The sequence below is a fragment of the Lygodium microphyllum genome, chromosome 30, assembly GCF_053477565.2.
Source record: "Lygodium microphyllum isolate KBCC chromosome 30, Lygodium_microphyllum_v1.1.10, whole genome shotgun sequence".
Taxonomy (NCBI): Eukaryota; Viridiplantae; Streptophyta; class Polypodiopsida; order Schizaeales; family Lygodiaceae; genus Lygodium; species Lygodium microphyllum.
The window spans coordinates 29,005,451-29,026,935 of NC_141164.1; the positions used below are offsets into that span (position 1 = coordinate 29,005,451).

At 39.8% G+C, this 21,485-nt stretch overlaps 1 protein-coding gene across 2 annotated transcripts in view; it reads left to right on the forward strand.

Moving 5' to 3' along the window:
• The first annotated feature begins 8,780 nt into the window (after positions 1-8,780).
• Positions 8,781-21,485, forward strand: part of LOC148009660 (RNA-binding (RRM/RBD/RNP motifs) family protein) — a 51,965-nt gene continuing 39,260 nt past the window's right edge. For both annotated transcript variants that reach the window (XM_087672591.1, XM_087672592.1), the window contains exon 1: positions 8,781-9,007. In XM_087672591.1, the coding sequence (XP_087528717.1) occupies positions 8,861-9,007 (147 nt within the window). In that variant the 5' untranslated portion in view covers positions 8,781-8,860. The remainder of the gene's footprint in view (positions 9,008-21,485) is intronic.

Sequence of the window (21,485 nt, forward strand, 5' to 3'; positions counted from 1 at the left end):
AATACACGTTATCAAAGGCATGGTTTGATTTCTAAACTAAATGTATTGCGTACATTCGATGTACACAATATATCAAATCTAAATATACCAACCATCATTGGACTATCAAATCTACTCCATGTAAATATCAAGAAAGAGACATCACGTCATACACACTCAATACATTTTACTCAAATACGCTTTGTTATATCAAAAGTGTTACACATCTTAGCACTTTCCACGTAGGCTTTACAAAAAAGAAGCAAATATTATCATAAAAAGTGCTAGCCCATGCACTTTAAAACACGCAAGACAATCTGAACCTATAAGTTCCAACCTAAGCAATTCTTGCATTATACAAAGAGATCCTTCTGCAACACATACACATAGTCTCCTTAGATGCAACCATTCATCTGACGGCTCAATTGTTGCAACAAAGCATTGAACCTACTAACATTCATTTGAAACTGCAAGAACAGCAACCGACAACCCCTCTGGCAGATCACATGTTCGTGGTCATCTCCAAGCCCCCAAACCGAAGCCCACATATCGTTCACCAGCAGATTCATTAATCTGCTTGTCTCAGAAATATTTGCTGAAAGTGCCCTTACTTCACCACCCAGATCAGTCGACACTTGTTGGAGAACACCCTGTGTGTGCTTTGTCTCGCACACAACACCATACAGACCTTTAGCCTGTTTATGTAACTCCATTGAGTACATGGCAAGCGCACTGTCAACACGCGTACATAAACTCATCTGCATTTCCATCAACTCATTCATCTTGGCCTCAAGTTTTTTAAGGTCTGAAGCACCCGAAGTAGCCCTTGTGTTTCTTCGAATCTTTGTAGCTCTTGTACATTTAGCAACATGCATCTCTTGTCCCCTTGCCACCTCTTTCATTTTTCGCACATTCATTCTATTAGAGCCCATACATTGGCTGCAATGAAACATATAAAAAATCGTCTCCAAGATTATAAATAGTAGCACTTTGATGCAATCACAATTAACAAAACTCTCTTCCATACCCATGCGAATAGCTCCAAACTAGCAAGCGTCGAAGAGATGATGTCGTTGCCGTTTTGTTTCATTCAACTGAATCCACTACACATTCAATGGAGTCGAAAGCACTACGTCGGGAATGTCTCCTATGGCTTCGCTTTGTTCCATGGCTACACCAAACTTTAAAGAGAACATAAGAGTTGCACAACAAATAAATCTCAGAGCTATTTGCACACCAAACGTCAAGACATAAGTGATAGACACATTCACAACCACAAAACCTAAATGCACGAAACAATATATGTACACTATGCATGAGTGCTATCATGCACACATGGCACTCACCAAGTACCAGCCATGCATTGCCTAAAGGCCCTGCGAATGGATCTTCATTCATGTACATCTGCACAATCTTCTTGAGAGTAAAGAACATATCCTATACATGAAGGTATCCCTAGTCTCGAAATACTTATTGGTGCCAATCCCACATGACACACAATAACTTACCAACTCACATTCGCAACCACAAACCCTAAATGCGTGAAAGAATATATGTACGCTACACATGAGTGCTATCATGCACACATGGCACTCACCAAGTTCCAACCACGCATTGCCTAAAGGCCCTACCAATGGATCTTCATTCATGTACATATGCACTATCTTGAGAGAAAAGAACATGTCCTATACAGGAAGATGTCCCCAATCTCGAAATACTTATTGGTGTCAATCCCATAGGACACACAATAACTTACCAACTCACATTCGCAACCACAAACCCTAAATGCATGAAAGAATATATGTACACTACACATGAGTGCTATCATGCACACATGACGCTCACCAAGTACCAACCACGCATTGCCTAAAGGCCATGTCATGTCGATCTTCATTCACGTACATCAGCACAATCTTGAGAGAAAAGAACATCTCCTATATAGAAAGGTGTCCCCAATCTTGAAACACTTATTGGTGTCAATCCCATAGGACACACAATAGCTCACCAACTCACATTCGCAACCACAAACCCTAAATGCATGAAAGAGCACATAAGCCACCTAAGTATGAGAGAGAGAGAGAGAGAGAGAGAGAGAGAGAGAGAGAGAGGAGGGAGGGAGGCAAACTATACAAAACGTCCCAGCATATCAAAGCTGCAATCATTCTATGTATCTAATCCAATCTAAGTTACAAAAGTACATTAGCAAAATTGCTTAGTAATCGAGAGAGAAACATAGAGAAACAGAGAGAAAGAGGGACTATTAAAATGGTTTAAAAGTAGTTTTATAATTTGCAAGACACATACGATGTGTTTCAAAATGAAGATTTTCATCAAACAATTCATTTAAGAAGTCTTGTAGGATTTGCATATACCAAGCAAACCACGACAAAGAAGCATTGGTTAACATTGCCAAAAACCTATTGTGAACGACTATTCAAAGATGCGACGTTCTCTAGTGCATATCAAGGGCAATGATCTCCAATGCCAGAAGATGAGCTTGCACGGCGATTCATCTGCGTTAACATTGCTGAAAATCTATTCAGATAAACTTTCAAAGAAGTAAGTTGCACATCAAGAGCAATGTTCTCCGGTGCAACTAAGCTCTCGTTCTTGTGCGCAATCAGCTCACATACTCCATCCTCTATACGACCTGCACTATCAAGAATATCTTTCAACTTCTCTTTTGATCGTTCGAAGATCCAACACGCGGCCACCAATTTTTCTGGATATGTTCATAAATGTCACCTATATAACCCTTGATCTATTCTAACTCGCCCTGTATCATTACTGCATCAGCAAGGTGCCCTTCATATTTCTCGTCCAACATTCTCTCAATCCTCTGTAGACGGTCACCAATGTTCTCAGGAATTGAAATCGAAGCTTTTTGACGCCGAAATAGTGACTTCACTTGCTTTTCAATCCCATCCAACCGACGAATAAACCTTAAGGAACCAACGGAATTATCATGCCGTGCAACATGCTTAAGTGCACGATGAATGGCCTTTTTCCTCATGGCCTCCTTTATTTTGTGTGCATTCATTTGCACGTTAGAAGTGCACTGGATAATATCTTCTACAGACATTTTCTTGTTTGCTGTAGAAGCCTCCATACTGGACAAAAAGCACGCGTTAGCCTTGAGGGATATATAAAATATTCTCGAAATTTAAAAACAGCAAAAACTCCCATGTCTAATACTGCCAAAGTTCAACTAACCCTCTCTCTCTACTTCTCCCTCTCCCTCTCTATACACCTAACCAACCAACTAATGCACTAACTAACCAACCTCTAAACTAAAGTAACCTACCAACTAAACTAACAAAACCAAGTAAGGTAAGCAACTAATCTAAGGTAAAACCTATTTAACTCACTTACTATATTTAACTAGCTTACTATTTAAACCAATAAATACATCAAAACAAATTTACAACCACAGAGAGAGAGAGAGAGAGAACCGAAGTAAAACAAACTAACCCTAAACTATATTTAAAGTAACTAACACAAATAACCAATCAATCTAACTAAGCTATTCGATAGATAATAAACAAAAATAATTTAAACTAACTAATCTAATAAGCTAACGGATCTAACCAAATTAACCCTAAACTATATCTAAAGTAACTAACACACAATCTAAAGTAACTACTAACTACTAACTATCCAAATTAACTAACTAAATAGCTAAATAACTAAATAACTAACTAAACTAAATAAACAACCAAAACTAACCAAACTAATCTCTCTCTCTCTCTCTCTTACTAACCCTACCTTACTAACCCTAAACTATATCTAAAGTAACTAACACATAATCTAAAGTAACTACTAACTAACCAACCTCTAAACTAAAGTAACCTACCAACTAAACTAACAAAACCAAGTAAGGTAAGCAACTAATCTAAGGTAAAACCTATTTAACTCACTTACTATATTTAACTAACTTACTATTTAAACCAATAAATACATCAAAACAAATTTACAACCTGAGAGAGAGAGAGAGAGAGAGAGAGAGAGAGAGAGAGAGAGAGATCACTGAAGTAAAACAAACTAACCCTAGACTATATCTAAAGTAATTAACACAAATAACCAATCAATCTAACTAAACTATTCGATAGATAATAAACAAAAGTATTTTAAACTAACTAATCTAATAAGCTAACGAATCTAACCAAACTAACCCTAAACTATATCTAAAGTAACTAACACACAATCTAAAGTAACTACTAACTACTAACTATCCAAATTAACTAATTAAATAACTAAATAAACTAACTTACCACAAACTAACTAAACTAATCTCTCTCTCTCTCTCTCTCTCTCTCTCTCTCTCTCTCTCTTTTACTAACCCTACCTTACTAACGCTAAACTATATCTAAAGTAACTAACACATAATCTAAAGTAACTACTAACTTACTATTTAACTTATCTAATCAACTAACTAAATAAACTAACTAACAAAATAAAATAACCGAAACTAACTAAATAACTAATTAAACAAACCAACTAAACAACCAAAACTAACTAAATAACTAAATAAACTAACTAACCACAAACAACCAAAACTAAACTCTCTCTCTCTCTCTCTCTCTCTCTCTCTCTCTCTCTCTCTCTCTCTCTCTAAACTATATCCAAAGTAACTACTACCTTACTAACCCTAAACTATAACTACCAAACTAAACCAACTAAAGTAAACCAACAAAACTAACAACCTATTTAACTAACTAACTTACTATTTAAACCAATAAATACATAAATACATCAAAACAAATATAAAACCTAAGAGAGAGAATGAGAGAGACACAATCTAAAGTAACTAAGCAACCCATAACACATATATACACTAAAACAAAAAAACAAACTAACCCTAAACTAACACACAATCTTCTAAAGTAACTAAGCAACTAACTTAAGGTAAAACCTACTAACTAACTAACCCATAACACATATATAAACTAAAACAAAAAAACAAACCAACCCTAAACTATATCTAAAGTAACTAATACACAATGTAAAGTAACTACTAACTAAATAACTAAATCCATATATAACACACAAAAATAATTTAAACTAACTTATCTAATCAACTAACAGAAAAAACTAACTAAACTAAATAACTAACTAAATAACTAAATAAACTAACTAAATAAAATAAACTAAATAACTAACTAACCACAAATCTAACCAAACTAACTAACAACCTATTTAACTAACTAACTTACTATTTAAACCAATAAATACATCAAAACAAATTTACAACCTGAGAGAGAGAGAGAGAGAGAGAGAGAGAGAGAGAGAGAGAGAGAGAGAGAGAGGGAGAGATCACCGACCTGAAATACCAAACCTCACAAGCAAACTGCACAAAATAAACCAAAATACCAATAAATTAAACAAACTCTCTCTCTCTCTCTCTCTCTCTCTCTCTCTCTCTCTCTCTCTCTCTCTCTCTCTCTCTCTCAAGTAACTAACACATATATAAACTAAAACAAAAAAGCAAACTAACCCTAAACTATATCTAAAGTAACTACTAACTTACTATTTAACTTATCTAATCAACTAACTAACTAAATAACTAATCAAATAAACTAACTAAACAACCAAAACTAACCAAATAACTATATAAAATAACTAAATAAACTAACTAAGCAACTAATCTAAGGTAAAACCTACTAACTAACTAACCCATAACACATATATAAACTAAAACAAAAAAACAAACTAAATAAAATAACTAAATAACTAACTAAACTAATCTCTCTCTCTCTCTCTCTCTCTCTCTCTCTCTCTCTCTCTCTCTCTCTCTCTCTCTCTCAAACCAAAACAAAAAACCAAACCAACTAACTAAACTATTCGATAGACAATAAGCAAAAATAACTTAAACTAACTAATCTAATAAGCTAACATATCTAACCAAACTAACCCTAAACTATATCTAAAGTAACTAACACACAATCTAAAGTAACTACTAACTTACTATTTAACTTAATAAACTAACTAAACTAAATAACCACAAATAATCAAATTAACTAACTAAACTAAATAACTAAATAAACTAACTTATCTAATCAACTAACTAAATAAACTAACTAAACTAAATAAGTAACTAAATAACTAAATAAACTAAATAAAACAAACTAACCCTAAACTATATCTAAAGTAACTAACACACAATCTAAAGTAACTACTACCTAAATAACTAAATCCATATATAACACACAAAAATAATTTAAACTAACTTATCTAATCAACTAACTGAATAAACTAACTAAACTAAACAACCAAATCCATATATAACACACAAAAATAAACTAAATAAACTAAATAAGTAAATAAAACAACTAAGTAAACAACCAAAACTAACACCACAAATCTAACCAAACTAACTAACAAGCTATTTAACAAACTAACTTACTATTTAAACCAATAAATACATCAAAACACATTTACAACCTGAGAGAGAGAGAGAGAGAGAGAGAGAGAGAGAGAGAGAGAGAGAGAGAGAGAGAGAGAGAGAGAGAGAGAGAGAGAGAGAGAGAACACGCGTTCTCTCTCTCTCTCTCAACTGACCGTTAGAGAGAGAGAGACAGTATAAGATCAAGCGACCAGGAAGTTACCCCACGAGATATACTCTCTCTCTCTCTCTGATAGAGAGAAGTAATACTTCTACGAAGAAGCGTGGAGCTCACTAACCACTAAGGACTGACCAGCAGTGGAGAGAGAGAGAGATATGACGGGCAATGGAGAGGACATGACCAGCAGTGGAGAGAGAAAGAGAGAGAGAGAGAGAACACAAAAATGCCCAAAGAGAGAGAGAGAGAAAGAGAGGACTGACCTGTTGCTTGCTCCTGCTGCCTGCTGGCCTGCCTCCTTCTGTCCCATGAGAGTGAGTGTGAGAGTGAGAGGAGAAGAGAAGAGAAGAGAAGGTGGTGGAAGGAGACCACGTTTCCTTCTGCCCCCAATTATGTGACATAAATGGTCCCTTACCTTTCCTTCTGCCCCCAATCATGTGACATAAATGGTCACTTTGGTTTGGTTTGGGAGCTAGGTTTGAGAGCACTGTGGTGGTTCGACACTTTTTCGAACGTGTAGCTCAAATAATAATGTAGTATAGATGTTTTCTAAAGATATGCTTTTAGCACTTACTCTTTCAATGAACATGATAACATGACTACACATATCTTTTTTGTATGGGAGAATGACACTTTCCTCTTTTAGTATGAAAAATGATGGGACTTTGCTAGCTCTTCACCATGTTATTTAAGTAGCATGATTCTATGCTTATATCACTCTTCTACTTAATTATTAATGTAAATATTCCATTATAGTGTTTTAGATATTACCTTTTAGGATTTCAACAACTTTGTTACTTAGTTTTTTTCTCTTTGCTAGGTACTATTTATAAAGAGGATAAGGATAGCCTCTACTAAGAAATATATTTAGAAATTTGCACTTGATTTGGTGGTAAGTACTTTGCAGCTATTGCACATATGAAATAAGTAAATTTTATGCAAGTTGCCTGTCTTCAAGCATAAGATTGTAACATGAATGATCAAAATTTAATAAAAGCATGACTACATGTGTCTTACTAGTTTTTTCTATACTCATTGGTATGTTGATTGATAAAACTTGTCTACACTCATTAGTGAATGTGTCAATATTTGCATTATTATATATGTTGATATATTTTGACAATCACATCGATGCACATTTCAATGGTCTTTTTGGCACATATACAAGTGTATATGTTTTGATGGCAAACATACTAATAGACATTCTGATGCTTGACATTTTAAAACCATTTCACAACTATTTCCATTAGAGATTTCACTTTATACCCCTCATATATTGTAGTGTGAATGTTAATTGAAGCAATTGATACATGACACACTCGATGCATGACATTGATAGCATGTTGATGATCATGATGTAATTGGAGCTGTTCGACGAACATGATGCTAATTGATAGATGTCAATTGACGTTGGCATTGAGGAAATATAACATAATACATTGATGTTATGGTATGAAAATTGAGCATAATGATGTCTAAGGCTAAGTAATTGAGTTGTTATATATGATTAAAGCTGTGATCCTTTAGACAAACATATATCATGTTATGGTGTGGAAAACTTAGTGTGTGATATTTTTGTTCTTTCATGCTCAAGCGACATGTATATAAATTCCCAATAAGCAAACATTAAAGGAGACACATGGGTGAAAGGTACATATATGTATAAATACAAACATCTACAAGGAGGCCTTCACCTTGACTATTATGTAAATATGAGGAAGAGGATTATCTCAACGAAGATAATGCACGAATGCTTTTAAAGACTCTAGAGCCTCAATTTAAAAGTATGTGGCATAGTAATTAACATTCACAATGAAAGGCATTAGCAAAAGCAAAAAGTTTTCTCCAATGAGGTTGTAGCGAAGTGGTTTGGGTGTGGGGTTGGGGCTCAAGGGGTGTGTAAATTCGAATCTTGCTCCCCACATCCCCAAAGGCATATTGAGAATATCTATTCACTTTTAAAAAAAAAGCAAAAAGCTTTTGTGTTAAATGCTAGGCTCCTTGTTGGAGAGTAAAAGCTTTGATGTTGGGGTTAAAAAAGAAAGCTCCCATGTGCTATTGTAGAAAAAGAAAAAAAAAGATTAATTTCATTTTTGTTATAAAAGAAAGACAAGGGGAAAAACCAGAAAATTTGTAGAGAAAAATATAATAACGAAAAGCTTCTATAATCACCAACCTGTTACCCTAGTCTCTTACTACAGCCTCTCTATTTACACTAGGAAGATACGTCCCTGTCCCCTCAGCTCGATCGCCCGCCCGCCCGCCCCCCACTGCTCCTCTCTCTCTCTCTCTCTCTCTCTCAAACTTTCTTCTTACACAGCATGGCAGCTAAGCTCGTTACGGATGACCATGGCGATGGCGGTAGCACGGCCGCTAAGCGCGCACCAGACGAACACGGCGATAAAGGAAACACAACGGCTCGCACGCTTTTCATCCGAAACTTACCGTATAGCCTTACCGATTCCCAGGTAAGGCTCTTCATCGAAAAACGGACATGTTTACTCGCGCTAGGATAGCGAAAAGGCCATGCAAATTGTAGAATCTGACAAGAAGAACCAGAACAATCCTTCAGTCACTTTTTTCCTTCCCCATTCCGCAAGATTGTTGAATCAGACAAGAATAATCCTGCAGTCACTGTTTTCTAGAGGCCTAGCTTTTTTGCTTCCAGACAGTTCAATGGTATTTCGTTTTTTTCTTACATTCTTTACATGCTGGAGGATTCGTGTGGGCTCTGATAGTAACATTGAAATGTATATAATTACCCAGGTGCTACTAGAGACTCTAATGCACTCGACAATGAAGTGATCAATAAGATTGGATATGGCTTCACTTCGGCTTGAACTAGTGAGACAATTCAAACATTTAAAAAAAAAGAAAAAAGGAACAAGCAAAAAACAAACCCACCCATCCACCCCCCTTCCTAGGTTTAAAAAAAAAAACCCAAAGACCCACAGGAGTGGCCCATCGCCTTTGTAATCATGATAGGCCCTTAGGCAAATATTCATGGCACTCTTGGTTCAAGGTCCTAGTCACTGGACTGTGGAGTCGCAGCGGTCTGCTGAGGCTTTTTAGGTGGAAGACCTTGAGCCTTGGAGCGACACTCCTCATCCACATGGCCTGCTCTCTGGCAGTGTGCAAAACCGGTTTTTCTTAGGGAGTTGCTGCCAGATAAGTCTTGATTCTTTGGTTCCATCTGAGGAAGAGGAGTCGCCCTTTGATTGGCTTGTCTTCGTATCTAGCGAGTTCTTGCCATTGGTGGTTTTCCCTCCCGAAGAAGAGGCAACTAACCTCCTCTTCTCTGAATAAGGTTGTGATGAGGATTTCTTGTGGACTTGATCATGCAGCCTTGCGTAACGCAAGAACTGGCACTCAAACTCATAGAAGGTTGGCAATCGAGGTTGGGAGATGATGTGTTCAATGAAATTGAAGTATTTTGCGGGCAACTTATTCAAGAAGAATGCAACCTGATCGTCATTTGACTTTGGAGAGCCAATAGTGGCGAACTCGGCAAGTATCAGCCTATAGTCAATTAGCTTGACTTTCAGATCATCCCTTTCCTTAAGAGAGAACTCTTGAAGCTCAAAGTCGAGATTGATGCGCCGAGTACGATCATGATCCACATGGCGGTCGAGAAGGTAACTCCAACGCTCTGATGCGAGCGGGAAGTGCTGCAATTGAAAGTGAAACTCAGGAAGCAATCCCTGTATCAGCTCAACATTTGCTGTAGCATTGTAGACTCTCCATTGACGGATGTAGTTAGGGTGAGCTAGTCGAGGGTTCGGCATAGGCTCTAGACCAATGACGAGGTCCCAAAGACCTTGAGACTCAAGCACTTGTTGCATGAAATTCGACCAAGTAGTGAAATTTGACCCGTTAAAACGTGTCTTGTCCGTGAAGGCATTCTTGGCCGTTGCAATAGGAGTGGTAGTGCTCGGAGATGGATAGTGTGAAAAAGTGTAGTGGGCGTAGGATGGGGGAGTGGAGTACACTTGGGAATGGGTCCCAGAGTGCCCACCAGGCATGCGGGTAGTATGCAAGGTGGATCCATAGGTAGGGATGGGCTGACTAGGCATGGGCATGGTAGCCACATGAGGAACCCAAGGAGGTGGGATGGGAACATGGGGAGTAGAAGATGGGAATCCTTGCGTAGGAGTAATCCAAGGAGAGTGTAAAGACGCACCAAAAGCTGAGGATGGAAACCCCTGTGTATGAGTGGTCATGGGAGATGTGAAGCTGGGGATAGTGAGGGGGATGCCCATCACAGTCGACCCAGGAGTTATGGGTGTGCTCATTTGCTGAAAGGTGAGAGGCACTGTGTTAAAGGGTGGCATTCCCCCTAACGAAGTACCATGGTGCAAAGAGGTAGAGAATGGGGTGGAGAAGGAAAAGGTGCTAGGAGTGGAGATGGTAGATCCAACCCCTAGGGTGTGTGATGCAGATGTGGAGTATAATCCAAGATTTTGGAAAGATGATGAGAGATGATCAAGGTGTGATATAGAAGAGGGTGGGATGGGAGGGAAGTGAGAAGTGTGTGTAATATGCTCAAATGAAACAGAAGTTGTAGATGTACTTGAATTTTGTCTGCTTCGTGAGCCCCCTCTATTGAAGTTCACATACGCAAAGCCATCCGGATCCTGTACCTCAAAAGAAGAAACAGGCGAGGGCTTTGATTCATACAACACAAAAGAATTGTACAAACCTGACATTGGACCTGGCGGAGATGATGAAGATGGATCGCCAGACGTTTCGAATACTGAATGTCCTCCATGATCGGAGAGGTGGCCAGCCTCACCAACCGGTCCGAATGTGGTAGCCAAATTGGTAGGAGGGGTGTAAACATCACCGTACTTGTTGCGATAGTACTTCTCAAAGTCCTCCTCTGTCATGTTAGTGAAATCTGGTGAAGGTGGAGTGTTGTCCTCCTCATCGAGTCCATAATGCCGTCTTAGGGTCTCCAATGATGAAGAAGCCTGATAAGACATCATAGGAATTGGAGAAAAAGGTGTTTGGGACATTGTGATTCGGTTACGAGTCGTATTGTGTGCCTCGCACAAAGACTAGCTGTCAACAATATCCGCAGGATACTCTTTATAAGATCACCGACTCTGATACCATGTTAAGAAGACTGCTAGGGTTTGCACTGAGGACACACAGAGTGTACGACCACGATAGAAACACAGAGACACAGACACAGACACAGAGGGCAAAACTCAAACTCTAAACGCAAAACTCAAAACTCAAACCCTAAACGCAAAACTCAAAACTCAAACCCTAAACGCAAAACTCAAAACTCAAACACAAACAGAAGAAGGGAGAGAGAGAGAACACAACTTTGAAGTGAATGAATGCTGTAAATGAATGTAAGAGTGTACAGTGTGCTCAAGGGTAGAGCAATGTCGGAGTGTGATGTCCACCGAAGACGGATCCCAAGTCTGTGACCACTAGTCGGAGTGTAGGAGTGCTGAATAGTGAATGGCAGCAGGCTGGTCACCAAAATGCAGCAGTCTGGAGGTTGGAAATTGGTAAACGCAGCAGTATGCCACCGATCGGGGGCTGGAAACTGTGCACAGTCTGCTGTAAACAGCAAGCTGAAACAGTGTCTGAGAGTGTCAGGGCTTGCAATGCTGAAAACGTAGGCTGGCTGACCCTGGAGATGATGGACAGCAGGTTGAACAGCAGCCTGGGACAGTTTGGAGCAGTCGCTAGTAGCTAAGAGCTGTTGCCTATAGGAATGGATAGGCTGAAGATGATGTGGCTGCAGTCGATGGTGGCTGGACAGTAGATGGAGGCAGGCCGCAGGCTGGAAACTGGGCGCCAACAGCAGTAGAGGGTGTGTGGGCTGGTGTAACCTGCAAAACAAGGATTATTGCTGAATGGGGGCAGCCTATCTATTTATAGATGTGGAAGGGCGCCCCAAAAATTAGGGTTTCCACTAAACTTTCTCGAACCGCTCCCCGTTTTAGGGTTTCCATTGAATTAGCAGAGGGTGTGTGGGCTGGTGTAACCTGCAAAACAAGGATTATTGCTGAATGGGGGCAGCTTGTCTATTTATAGATGTGGAAGGGTGCCCCAAAAATTAGGGTTTCCACTAAACTTTATCGAACCGCTCCCCGTTTTAGGGTTTCCACTGAACTCTCTCGAACCACTCCTCGTTTTAGGGTTTTACTCTAAAAGAGCATTTTTAGTGTGTTTTGGGGCTGTTTAAGAGGCTAATTAGCAAGTAATGCATATTTTAGCTCAACAGAGGATGCTCTCAACTTTGCACAATCATAGAGAAAAATTGGTCTGATCGAGCTCTCAGAAGTAGGGAGCAAGGGTAGGATGGACACGTGTCGGTGGTGCAATTGCTAGAAAGCGTGTAGCATGGAAGCAAAGAAAAATTGTTGTAATAGACTACAAGAATACAATGAACATAAAGCAACATTGGGAGATTATAAGAACTCAAAGAGAATATACTTGGAAAATGGAATCCTTATATCAAGGCACAAGAACAATGCAAAGGCTCGGGAACCAAGTCATTACTAGTCTACATCGGTCTCTCTCTCTCTAGATGGAAATAGTCATGCTGAAGTATCTGGATGATTGAGAAGTGAGCTTGCCTATAAATGGAGAGAAAGTTGTCAGAAGTGGTGCAGCAATGGAAGTGTAAACATAAGCTATAATAAATTGCTGAAAAATAAGACAAAAGAGAAAGGAAAAGAAAGAACACAATACAGATGAGAACTTAGATGTATGCTCGGGAAATGGAATCCATATATCAGACACAAGACTATCGCATACAACAGTGAGTCACTGGCTGTGTGGGCACTAGCACCCGACTCCTCTCTTCACGGGAACTCCAAGGGGTGAACTAACCAACTGAGGAGGAGGAGCCTATAATAAGTATGCACAAATAATGCCATAAAATATGTCAGGTCGGCCAGCAATAAATGCCCAATATGACCATAAAATGACACAATAAAAAATGCCTAAATAACCTAAATAATGTGCCCAAGCCTCTGCAATTCAGACTCACACATGAGTTGACATATCTACTAACACCCTCTCTCAGATCATGGGTGATCTAATACAATACAATGGTACAATGAGAATGAATCATAAACCATATAACATAGAACCACCAAGTAGAACCATGGATACCCAAGCAGTGGGTGATTAAGCCACCACCAAGGTGCCTCGGAGAGAACCTGATGTCGATGTCGATTGTACCGGCTTCGGAAAATAGAGAAGATCATAGTAGCTCTCAATGTTTGTCAACGATACCTCTGATGTAGCACATGTGACCATCTTGTCACCAATGCCGCAGTGCATAAATGACCATGGATTTCTTTGGCCAAATCGCCAAAGTGTCCCCTCATGTGAGCTCCAAACAAAAGCCACCCACTTTCTGTCAAAGAACCAGCCCATCATGAACCTGGATGTCAATCCTAGCTCCAGGATTTGTACCTGCTAGACTTCGGTCAATGTGCCAGGGACGTTCCTCTTTAGATCCTATGCATGTGTATAGAAATATAGATAGAGGTGGGGCTGCCCCATCTCACCACCCTCTCACACTCCCTCTTTGGCACTGGAGAGTTTGTGAGGGATGACCTCACCACCACCACTAGAAAGCAGCTGAGGAAGGGGCCACCAAGCCCTTCCCATGATCCGAAGAAGAGGATCCCTTCCGGCCTTGGACTTCGCCTTGGCCGGAGGATCTGAGTCGGAATCTGAGGCATATGATGACTCGTCAGAGGAATCCATATCCCGCTTCGCCTTCTGCTCCTTTTTCTTCCTGAAAGCCGTTAACTCTTTTGCAGTCCTTCCGCAAGTGGCCCTTCTTGCCACATTGATAACACGGGGCCTTCGACTTCTTCATCTTCAAACCTCTCTTTGAAGCTGCAAGAGTCTCACTAGAATCTCCATGTAATGTATCATCAGTGGATGAGCATATAGGAGCCATCTGTAGAGGATTTAGAAGAGGAGTAGAGAAAAGAAGGTATTTGGAGAGGGAACACAGCCAAAACACGAGCACAAACTGCAAAAAACAAGAGTTCACATACAGTATAATCTAAAATCTGACCAAAAGAAAACAAAAGCTGCTGCAAAAAATCAACAAATCAGTCAAAAACTGCCAAAAACAGCAAAAACGGCTTGAAGGTATAGTCGCCTAGCTAGGGAGGAGTTAGGAACAGCAAAACACAGGCTGAATATTGTCACAAACAGGCTAGAAAACTGTTGCAGCAGCCTGAAAACTGAAAACGCAGGCAACAGAGGGGCTGTAGACAGCAGGCGATGGCAAATCTGCAAAAAACGTAGGTAAAACAGGTCACCTGTATGGAGCAGCAATCACCTGATTAGCAAGGGTGAAAATAGTCCTAAAATCAGCAAGAAAACACAGCAGGAGCACAAATCCTGAAATTTGATACCATGTTAGAAGTGGCGCAGCAATGGAAGCGTAAACATAAGCTGTAATAAATTGCTGAAACACAAGACAAAAGAGATAGGAAAAGAAAGAACACAATCTAGATGAGAACTCAGATGTACGCTTGGGAAATGGAATCCATATATCAGACACGAGACTGTCGCATACAACAGTGAGTCACTGGCTGCGTGGGCACCGGCACCGGCTCCTCTCTCCACGGGAACTCCAAGTGGTGAACTAACCAACTGAGGAGGAGGAGCCCAGAATAAATAGGCACAAATAATGCCATAAAATATGTGAGGTTGGCCAGCATTTAATGCTGGTCGGCCAGCAATAAGTGCCCAATATGACCATAAAATGACACAATACAAAATGCCTAAATAACCTAAATAATGTGTCCAAGCCTCTGCAGTTCAGACTCACACATGAGCTGACATATCTGCTAACAAAAGTATGCCCATAGTAATGTTTGGTTGGCTAGCCAAAATTGTGGGAGTGCACAACGGGAGAGAATCACGAACAAGGAGAGAAGAAGAGAAGGCAAGAAGAGAAGAACGATCAACACTGCACAAAGAAGAAAGTTGAATACAACGAGGAATAATTAGGCTCTGCACATAGCCCAAAGTGTTAGTGACGACACCATATCAGGTTGTATAATGTATATAGCACTTGTGATAGTGACAATGACGATGAGTGTGACAGAGATGGATTCGATTGTTGCATGTACTAGATAGCATTTAATGCTTTCGCTAGTTGCTTAGGAGTCCCTAAATTGTTGTCGCTAACTCTTGGAAGGGCTAGAATTGTTGTCGCTTGCTTCCAATTTGGTCTTCTTTTGCTCTTCGCTGCCTTAGATGGTCTTCCAATGGTTGTAGATCAGACCAGCAACATCTCATTCCTCTCTCTCGCAGGCTAAATGAATTGAATCTCAGTCTTTGTCTCTCTCTCTCTCGGGCCCCCAAAAACGTTTTTGAGTCTTGCATGGCATTTTTGCCAAGTGGTAGTCTTTGAAACTCATTTTTCATCATTATCTAGCCATTTAATAAAATTTCAAAATTAATTTTGATCCTGCCCAAAATTAAATATGCCCATCCATAATTAAATTGGCTAGGCTATTTGCAACCTGGAGTGGTCCCCAACCTCTGTTGACCCTTAGACTGGCATTAATTAATTAACTAATACTGGTCCCTAGTGTCATCACAGACACTTATTGGCCAAACAACTATCCCGGGGTCAAAAGTGACACCAACTGGCCACCAAAACCCAATTAGTATAACTTATCTCAACTTTTGCCTTTGACATCCACTGCATCCTCGGGGTCCTTGGCTTGTTACCATGAAATAACCACCATGTGCATCACGTGCTAAACAACCTTGGACATTTGATTAATATCTTAATCAAATGTTATCGGCAAGATTAGAGCATCTCAAAATTTCATGTCCTTGTGACAACACTTGCAAAAGAAGAGTTGTGGATGTTCCGCCTTTATTGACTGTCACCTATAAAACACAAAAAATTTGTGTTTACAGCAGCAAACAGTAGGCTGAAAATTGAGTTTTCAGCAACAATGTGGTCTCCTCTTTAATTGGAAATTCTTGTGTCCTCATGTAGGTGAAGATACCATGTGTGAGTGCACAACAAAAGAGAATCATGAACACCAGAAGAGGAGAGAAGAAGAGAAGATGTGGAGAGAAGAATGATCTGCACTGAACAAAGAAGAGTTGAATACAATCAGGGCTCATTAGTCCTTGTATGCATCCCAAGGTATCAGTGAGAGCATTGGATCAGGCTGAGTAATGATGACAACACATGTGACGCTGATAGAAATGGTGACGGTGACGGTGATGGAGATGGAGAGTGTGCAGCTTGTTGTTCATGATGGAGACAGAGAAGACTGCAGCCACCTAACTGAGCACCAAAGAGTGAATGATCTGCCCAACCAAGTGTGTCAGCTATAAATAGCTGAAAACCTCCAAAAGTAGCCAATTGCCCTTGATTGATTGTATTAAAAAACTGTGAAAATGCTGACGTGGCAGTCCTGGAGCAGTCACAAACCGGAGGGGCTGGAAATTGATTGGCAAGGCTGACAAACCTAGGAAATGCACAGTAAAATGTGCTTGGGGGAAGAAATGCACACAAAAGTCAGTCAGAGCTCCTTTGTCTCCATCAGACTGTGATGGATCACACAACCAGGAGATGACAGGTTGACAGGGAGGCTAACAAAAATTTGTCACTAGATTACTAGTCGACTAGCCACTAAAGTCTTTGGCATAAAATAAAAAATGCACACAAATATAGACTTATACATGTACATTTTGCTAACAGCAACCGGCCTTTCTTTTTAAAAGGGTTGTGGAACCTTGAATATTATTGATTAACAACAATTTATAGCAAGCAATAAATTCATAAAATAAAAGATAACCTGAAAATTCTGCACATTACCACTTTGGGCTAGATTGCCATCAAGAAATTGACACGATCCAACACTCGATTAGCCCCATAAACATTGGTGCCCCTTGCGGTATTTTGTTTCACATTAATTCCCAAATCTTGTTGTACAACTGAGATTTGACTCAAAACCCTAGGAAGATGTTAGGATTTGCCTGAGCTAATTTTTTGACAACATTTGGATATCTTACTGTTCTTTATAACCAGAAATCATGAAATCCAATTTGCCCATTGATTCCACAATCATGGAAGCCCAAATTGAATACTCTCCAATTGCATGCAAATCAGCCCTCTTGTTGGCCTTTAGAATCTCACACATCTCTGTCCATTGGCCAAATTCGTATCAGCAGCCTTCGTCAATCAGTGAGAGATGTATGCACACATCTTGATATAGCCATGCAAACCCTAAACCTTACTGGATCCGAGGCTCTAATCTCCAATTTCCATTGCTAGATTCAACTTCCATCTGACCTAGAGGAGGGAGAATGAATAGGAGAGAGAATTATGATTTCCAATTACGAAAAAAAGAAGGAATTATGATTTCCAACCCCTGAGATAATGACCAGCAGCAATTATCCCCAACTTGCCCCTTGATTTTGCAAACTGAGGGAGTCAAATTGGGACTTCAACCTTCACATGCAGATCCCCTTTGCTGTAGCAGGTTGAATGTCTTCAAATCTGCTGTAATTTTTCTGATTTACACTAGTAGGGCTTCATGCACGTTTGATTCCTTCATGCATGCATCCCAAGACAGCTGGAATTTTTTTGCTGAAACTGAGTCTGTAGAGCAAATTAGGGCTGAGAAAATTCAGATTTGGTGGGGGAGAAGAGATGAGCTGCAGATTAAAGAAAATTTTCCTCTTTTTGGTGAAAGAAAATCTTGTACAGCAGTCATCCTCTGTTTCCAGCCGCAAAAAGTGCTGTAGATCAGGTTAGCTTGCTGAAATTAGTTTTTTTTTTGGCTGTTTAATCCTCCAAAATCAAGTTTGGAAGCTGTCAATTGCTCCAGAATGTGCATCAACTGCTGTGTATTGTCCCAAAATTGATCCTCACAGTCTTCTCCTGTTAGAAGTGGGTGTTGCGATGGAAATGTGAGAATTTGTTGTAATCGACTGCACTCACATAAAATAAGAGGAACATTGCGAAGAAAAAAGATTGCAAAAGAACTCAAAGAAGAGATGCTCAAGAAATGGATTCCATATACTAAGACGCGACAATATAGAACAACAATGAGTCATTGACAATGTGGGCACTGGTAGTGGTTCTCTCTCTTCAATAGGACTTGCACGTGTATATGCTGAAATGTCTTGAGGAAGGAGCGCTTATCTATTTATAGGCCAAAAGTATGAACAAGTTAGTCAACGTTTGGGGCCAACAAAAATCAAGTTGGCTAGCAAAAAAATAGCTAGGTGGCCACAAAGTGGCACCTAAAAACCAGGTGACCACATCACACTTTGGTAAAATATGCCCAGCCAATGGAACATGCATAAACTCACTCATGAACTAACAATATCCGCTAACACCATCTCTTAGATCATGGGTGATTTGGTAAAATACAAGGTGCAATGATAATGACTTATCATAGTACCTACAACAATGTTGCTCGGATAGGACCATGGATACCCAAGCAGTGGTTGCTTAAGCCATCGCCAAGGTGCCTCGGAAAGAACTTGATGTTGATGGCGATCGTACCAACTCCTAAAAATAGAAAGGAATCATAGTACCTCTTTGTGTCAACAACGTTTCTATAGTAGCACACGACCATCTTGTCAACAATGCCTTTGTAGTAGCACATGTAACCATGGAGTGCTTTCCTTTATCCAAATCACCAAAGTGTCATGCATGTGACCTTCGACTAGAAGCCAATCTTGCTTTTTGTGTTGAATAGGTCTACATGCACTTGGAAGTTCATCCCATCTCTAGGATTTCTCTGTGCAGGACTTTAGTTGATGCGTAAGAGAAAACCTTGCTTTGGGTCCTTTGTACCTATATGTACTATATAGATGAGATTGAATTGGCCTACCACCGCCCTCTCATACTCCTTTGGCACGGCCAAGGGGGGCGGGGTGGGTGAGAGATGATCTACATCACTTGTACTAGCGAGCTAGAAAGGAGGTTGGTGTTGTTAGCGTCAGGGCCACTTGGTTGGAGCTTGAACTTAGGCCGAATGACAATGACGACTAGTCGATAGAGTTGTTACCCTTTGTGCACTCCTTTTAGAATGTTGCTCATTTTTTGCAATCCTTTCGAAATGTCAAATCACAAGGATGCAGATTTTTAATTGAATGCTCTTTGAACACTTAAGTTGTGCACATGTGAGATTAAGTTAAATGTGTGTCATGATGACCGACAATCCCAATTTTAGTAGTGGGGGACATTGGTAGAAGTTGTGATGGATAGGTGCTAGTGGGGGGTAGAGATTTAAATGATTTAATGTCTTAAACTAAGGTTTGTGAAAGTTTCAACACTATCAAGCTCAATGAGGTTGGGAATTTAAAATTTAGGTCGGGTAGCTTTTGATGTTATTTTAATGGGAGCAGGGCCAAAGGGCCAGGGAGCTCACTTTTTGCATGTGGATGCCTCAGTGAAAATGGAAATTTGCTAAATGTCAAGTTTGGATCAGTTTTGGACTATATTTAGTTGAGTAGAGAGATCCTTCAATGTTAGTGCAATGGTCACCATGCCAAGAGTTAGGGCAAGGTTGTCATGTCCGATGGTGTCCGATTAGTACCATCCAATACTTATAGGACTAATAAATCTCGGATCTACATTCGATGAAATTTTTTGAACATATAATTTAAAGTCTATACTTAATGTTTGGACTTAAAACATACAATTAGAGACTTTACTCAAAATTAAGTGCAAAAGAGAGTTGAAATAAGACGTGACAAAGATGATCAATCTCATATGACATAGGCTCTAGAGTCTCAGTACCCATTTCACTCTCAACATTGTAGCTAGAAGCATCCTCGTTGGCACTTGAGGAGTCATTACCCTCAACAAAATCACCTTCACCAAGTACATTGCCCTCCTCATCATACTCTCTAAACTCTACACAGGAGGTACTGATAGGTGTATCCTCATGTGCCGCACTAGGAGTGCCTCTCGAGCCACTCCCATGCCTCCTGTAGCACCTAAGGGCCTCATGATCACCACAGGTAGCTGGTATCGATGTCAAAGTGAAAGATCCACCCATAGTCACACTGAAAAATACAGCTCTTCAAACCAGCCGTCCTCACCAAGTGACCTTTTTGTTGGGTGGCACCATCAACCAGCTAGCTGACCATTTCCAGCAGTTGTTCACAACCCCCCAAGTGCTGAATACCTACATTTTCATCAGGGCAACCTTTTTTTGCATAGTTTCAGAGCAGATTCAGCCCGTCTTTGGCCTATGTTGTCTGTCCCACACATTAGTTGTCATTAGAATGAGAAATGAACTTAATGACTTAATTAAACTTCACAAAGATTTTCAATTAAAATGAACTCTAATTCTGGTATCCTAATAGTTGAGGTATTGGATGCCAAGACCGGTCTTGTGATAGCTTGAGGCAAGGTACAACCTAATGGCCTCTGTTTAATATTGCAATTGGCCTACAACTGAGGGCTTACGGCTCCATGGCTTACATGGTTTGGCTATGACTAGATCACCTTTTGATGATGATTGCCTTTTGTTGTTATAGCCTAGGCTATCTTGGCTATGATTCTCTTCATGAGTTATCAAGGCACCAATTAGTTTGAAGGCCTTCCATGCCTGGAACTTTTTAGTCCAAGACCAACTACATGGTCACTCATGCTAGATAAAGACATTGATATCTTTTTACTTTTCTCATTGATTGGAATGGTCTTTGAATATTCCTCCTATGTCAGATATAGACATTGATGGGCCCTTCCATTTCCCACTCCTTGAAAATATCCTTTCATCCTTTCATAGTTTCCTGGTAGTTACAAAGTCTAGACACTGACAAAGTCTATTTCAAGGAAAGATATTTCAAATTTCAATTACATCCCTCGAAGAGGCGTGTTTCAAAGTAATTCCTCTTCCAATCATGGGTGTTAGATGATTTGTTTGGGGTTTGTAGATCTAAGTTTTTCAC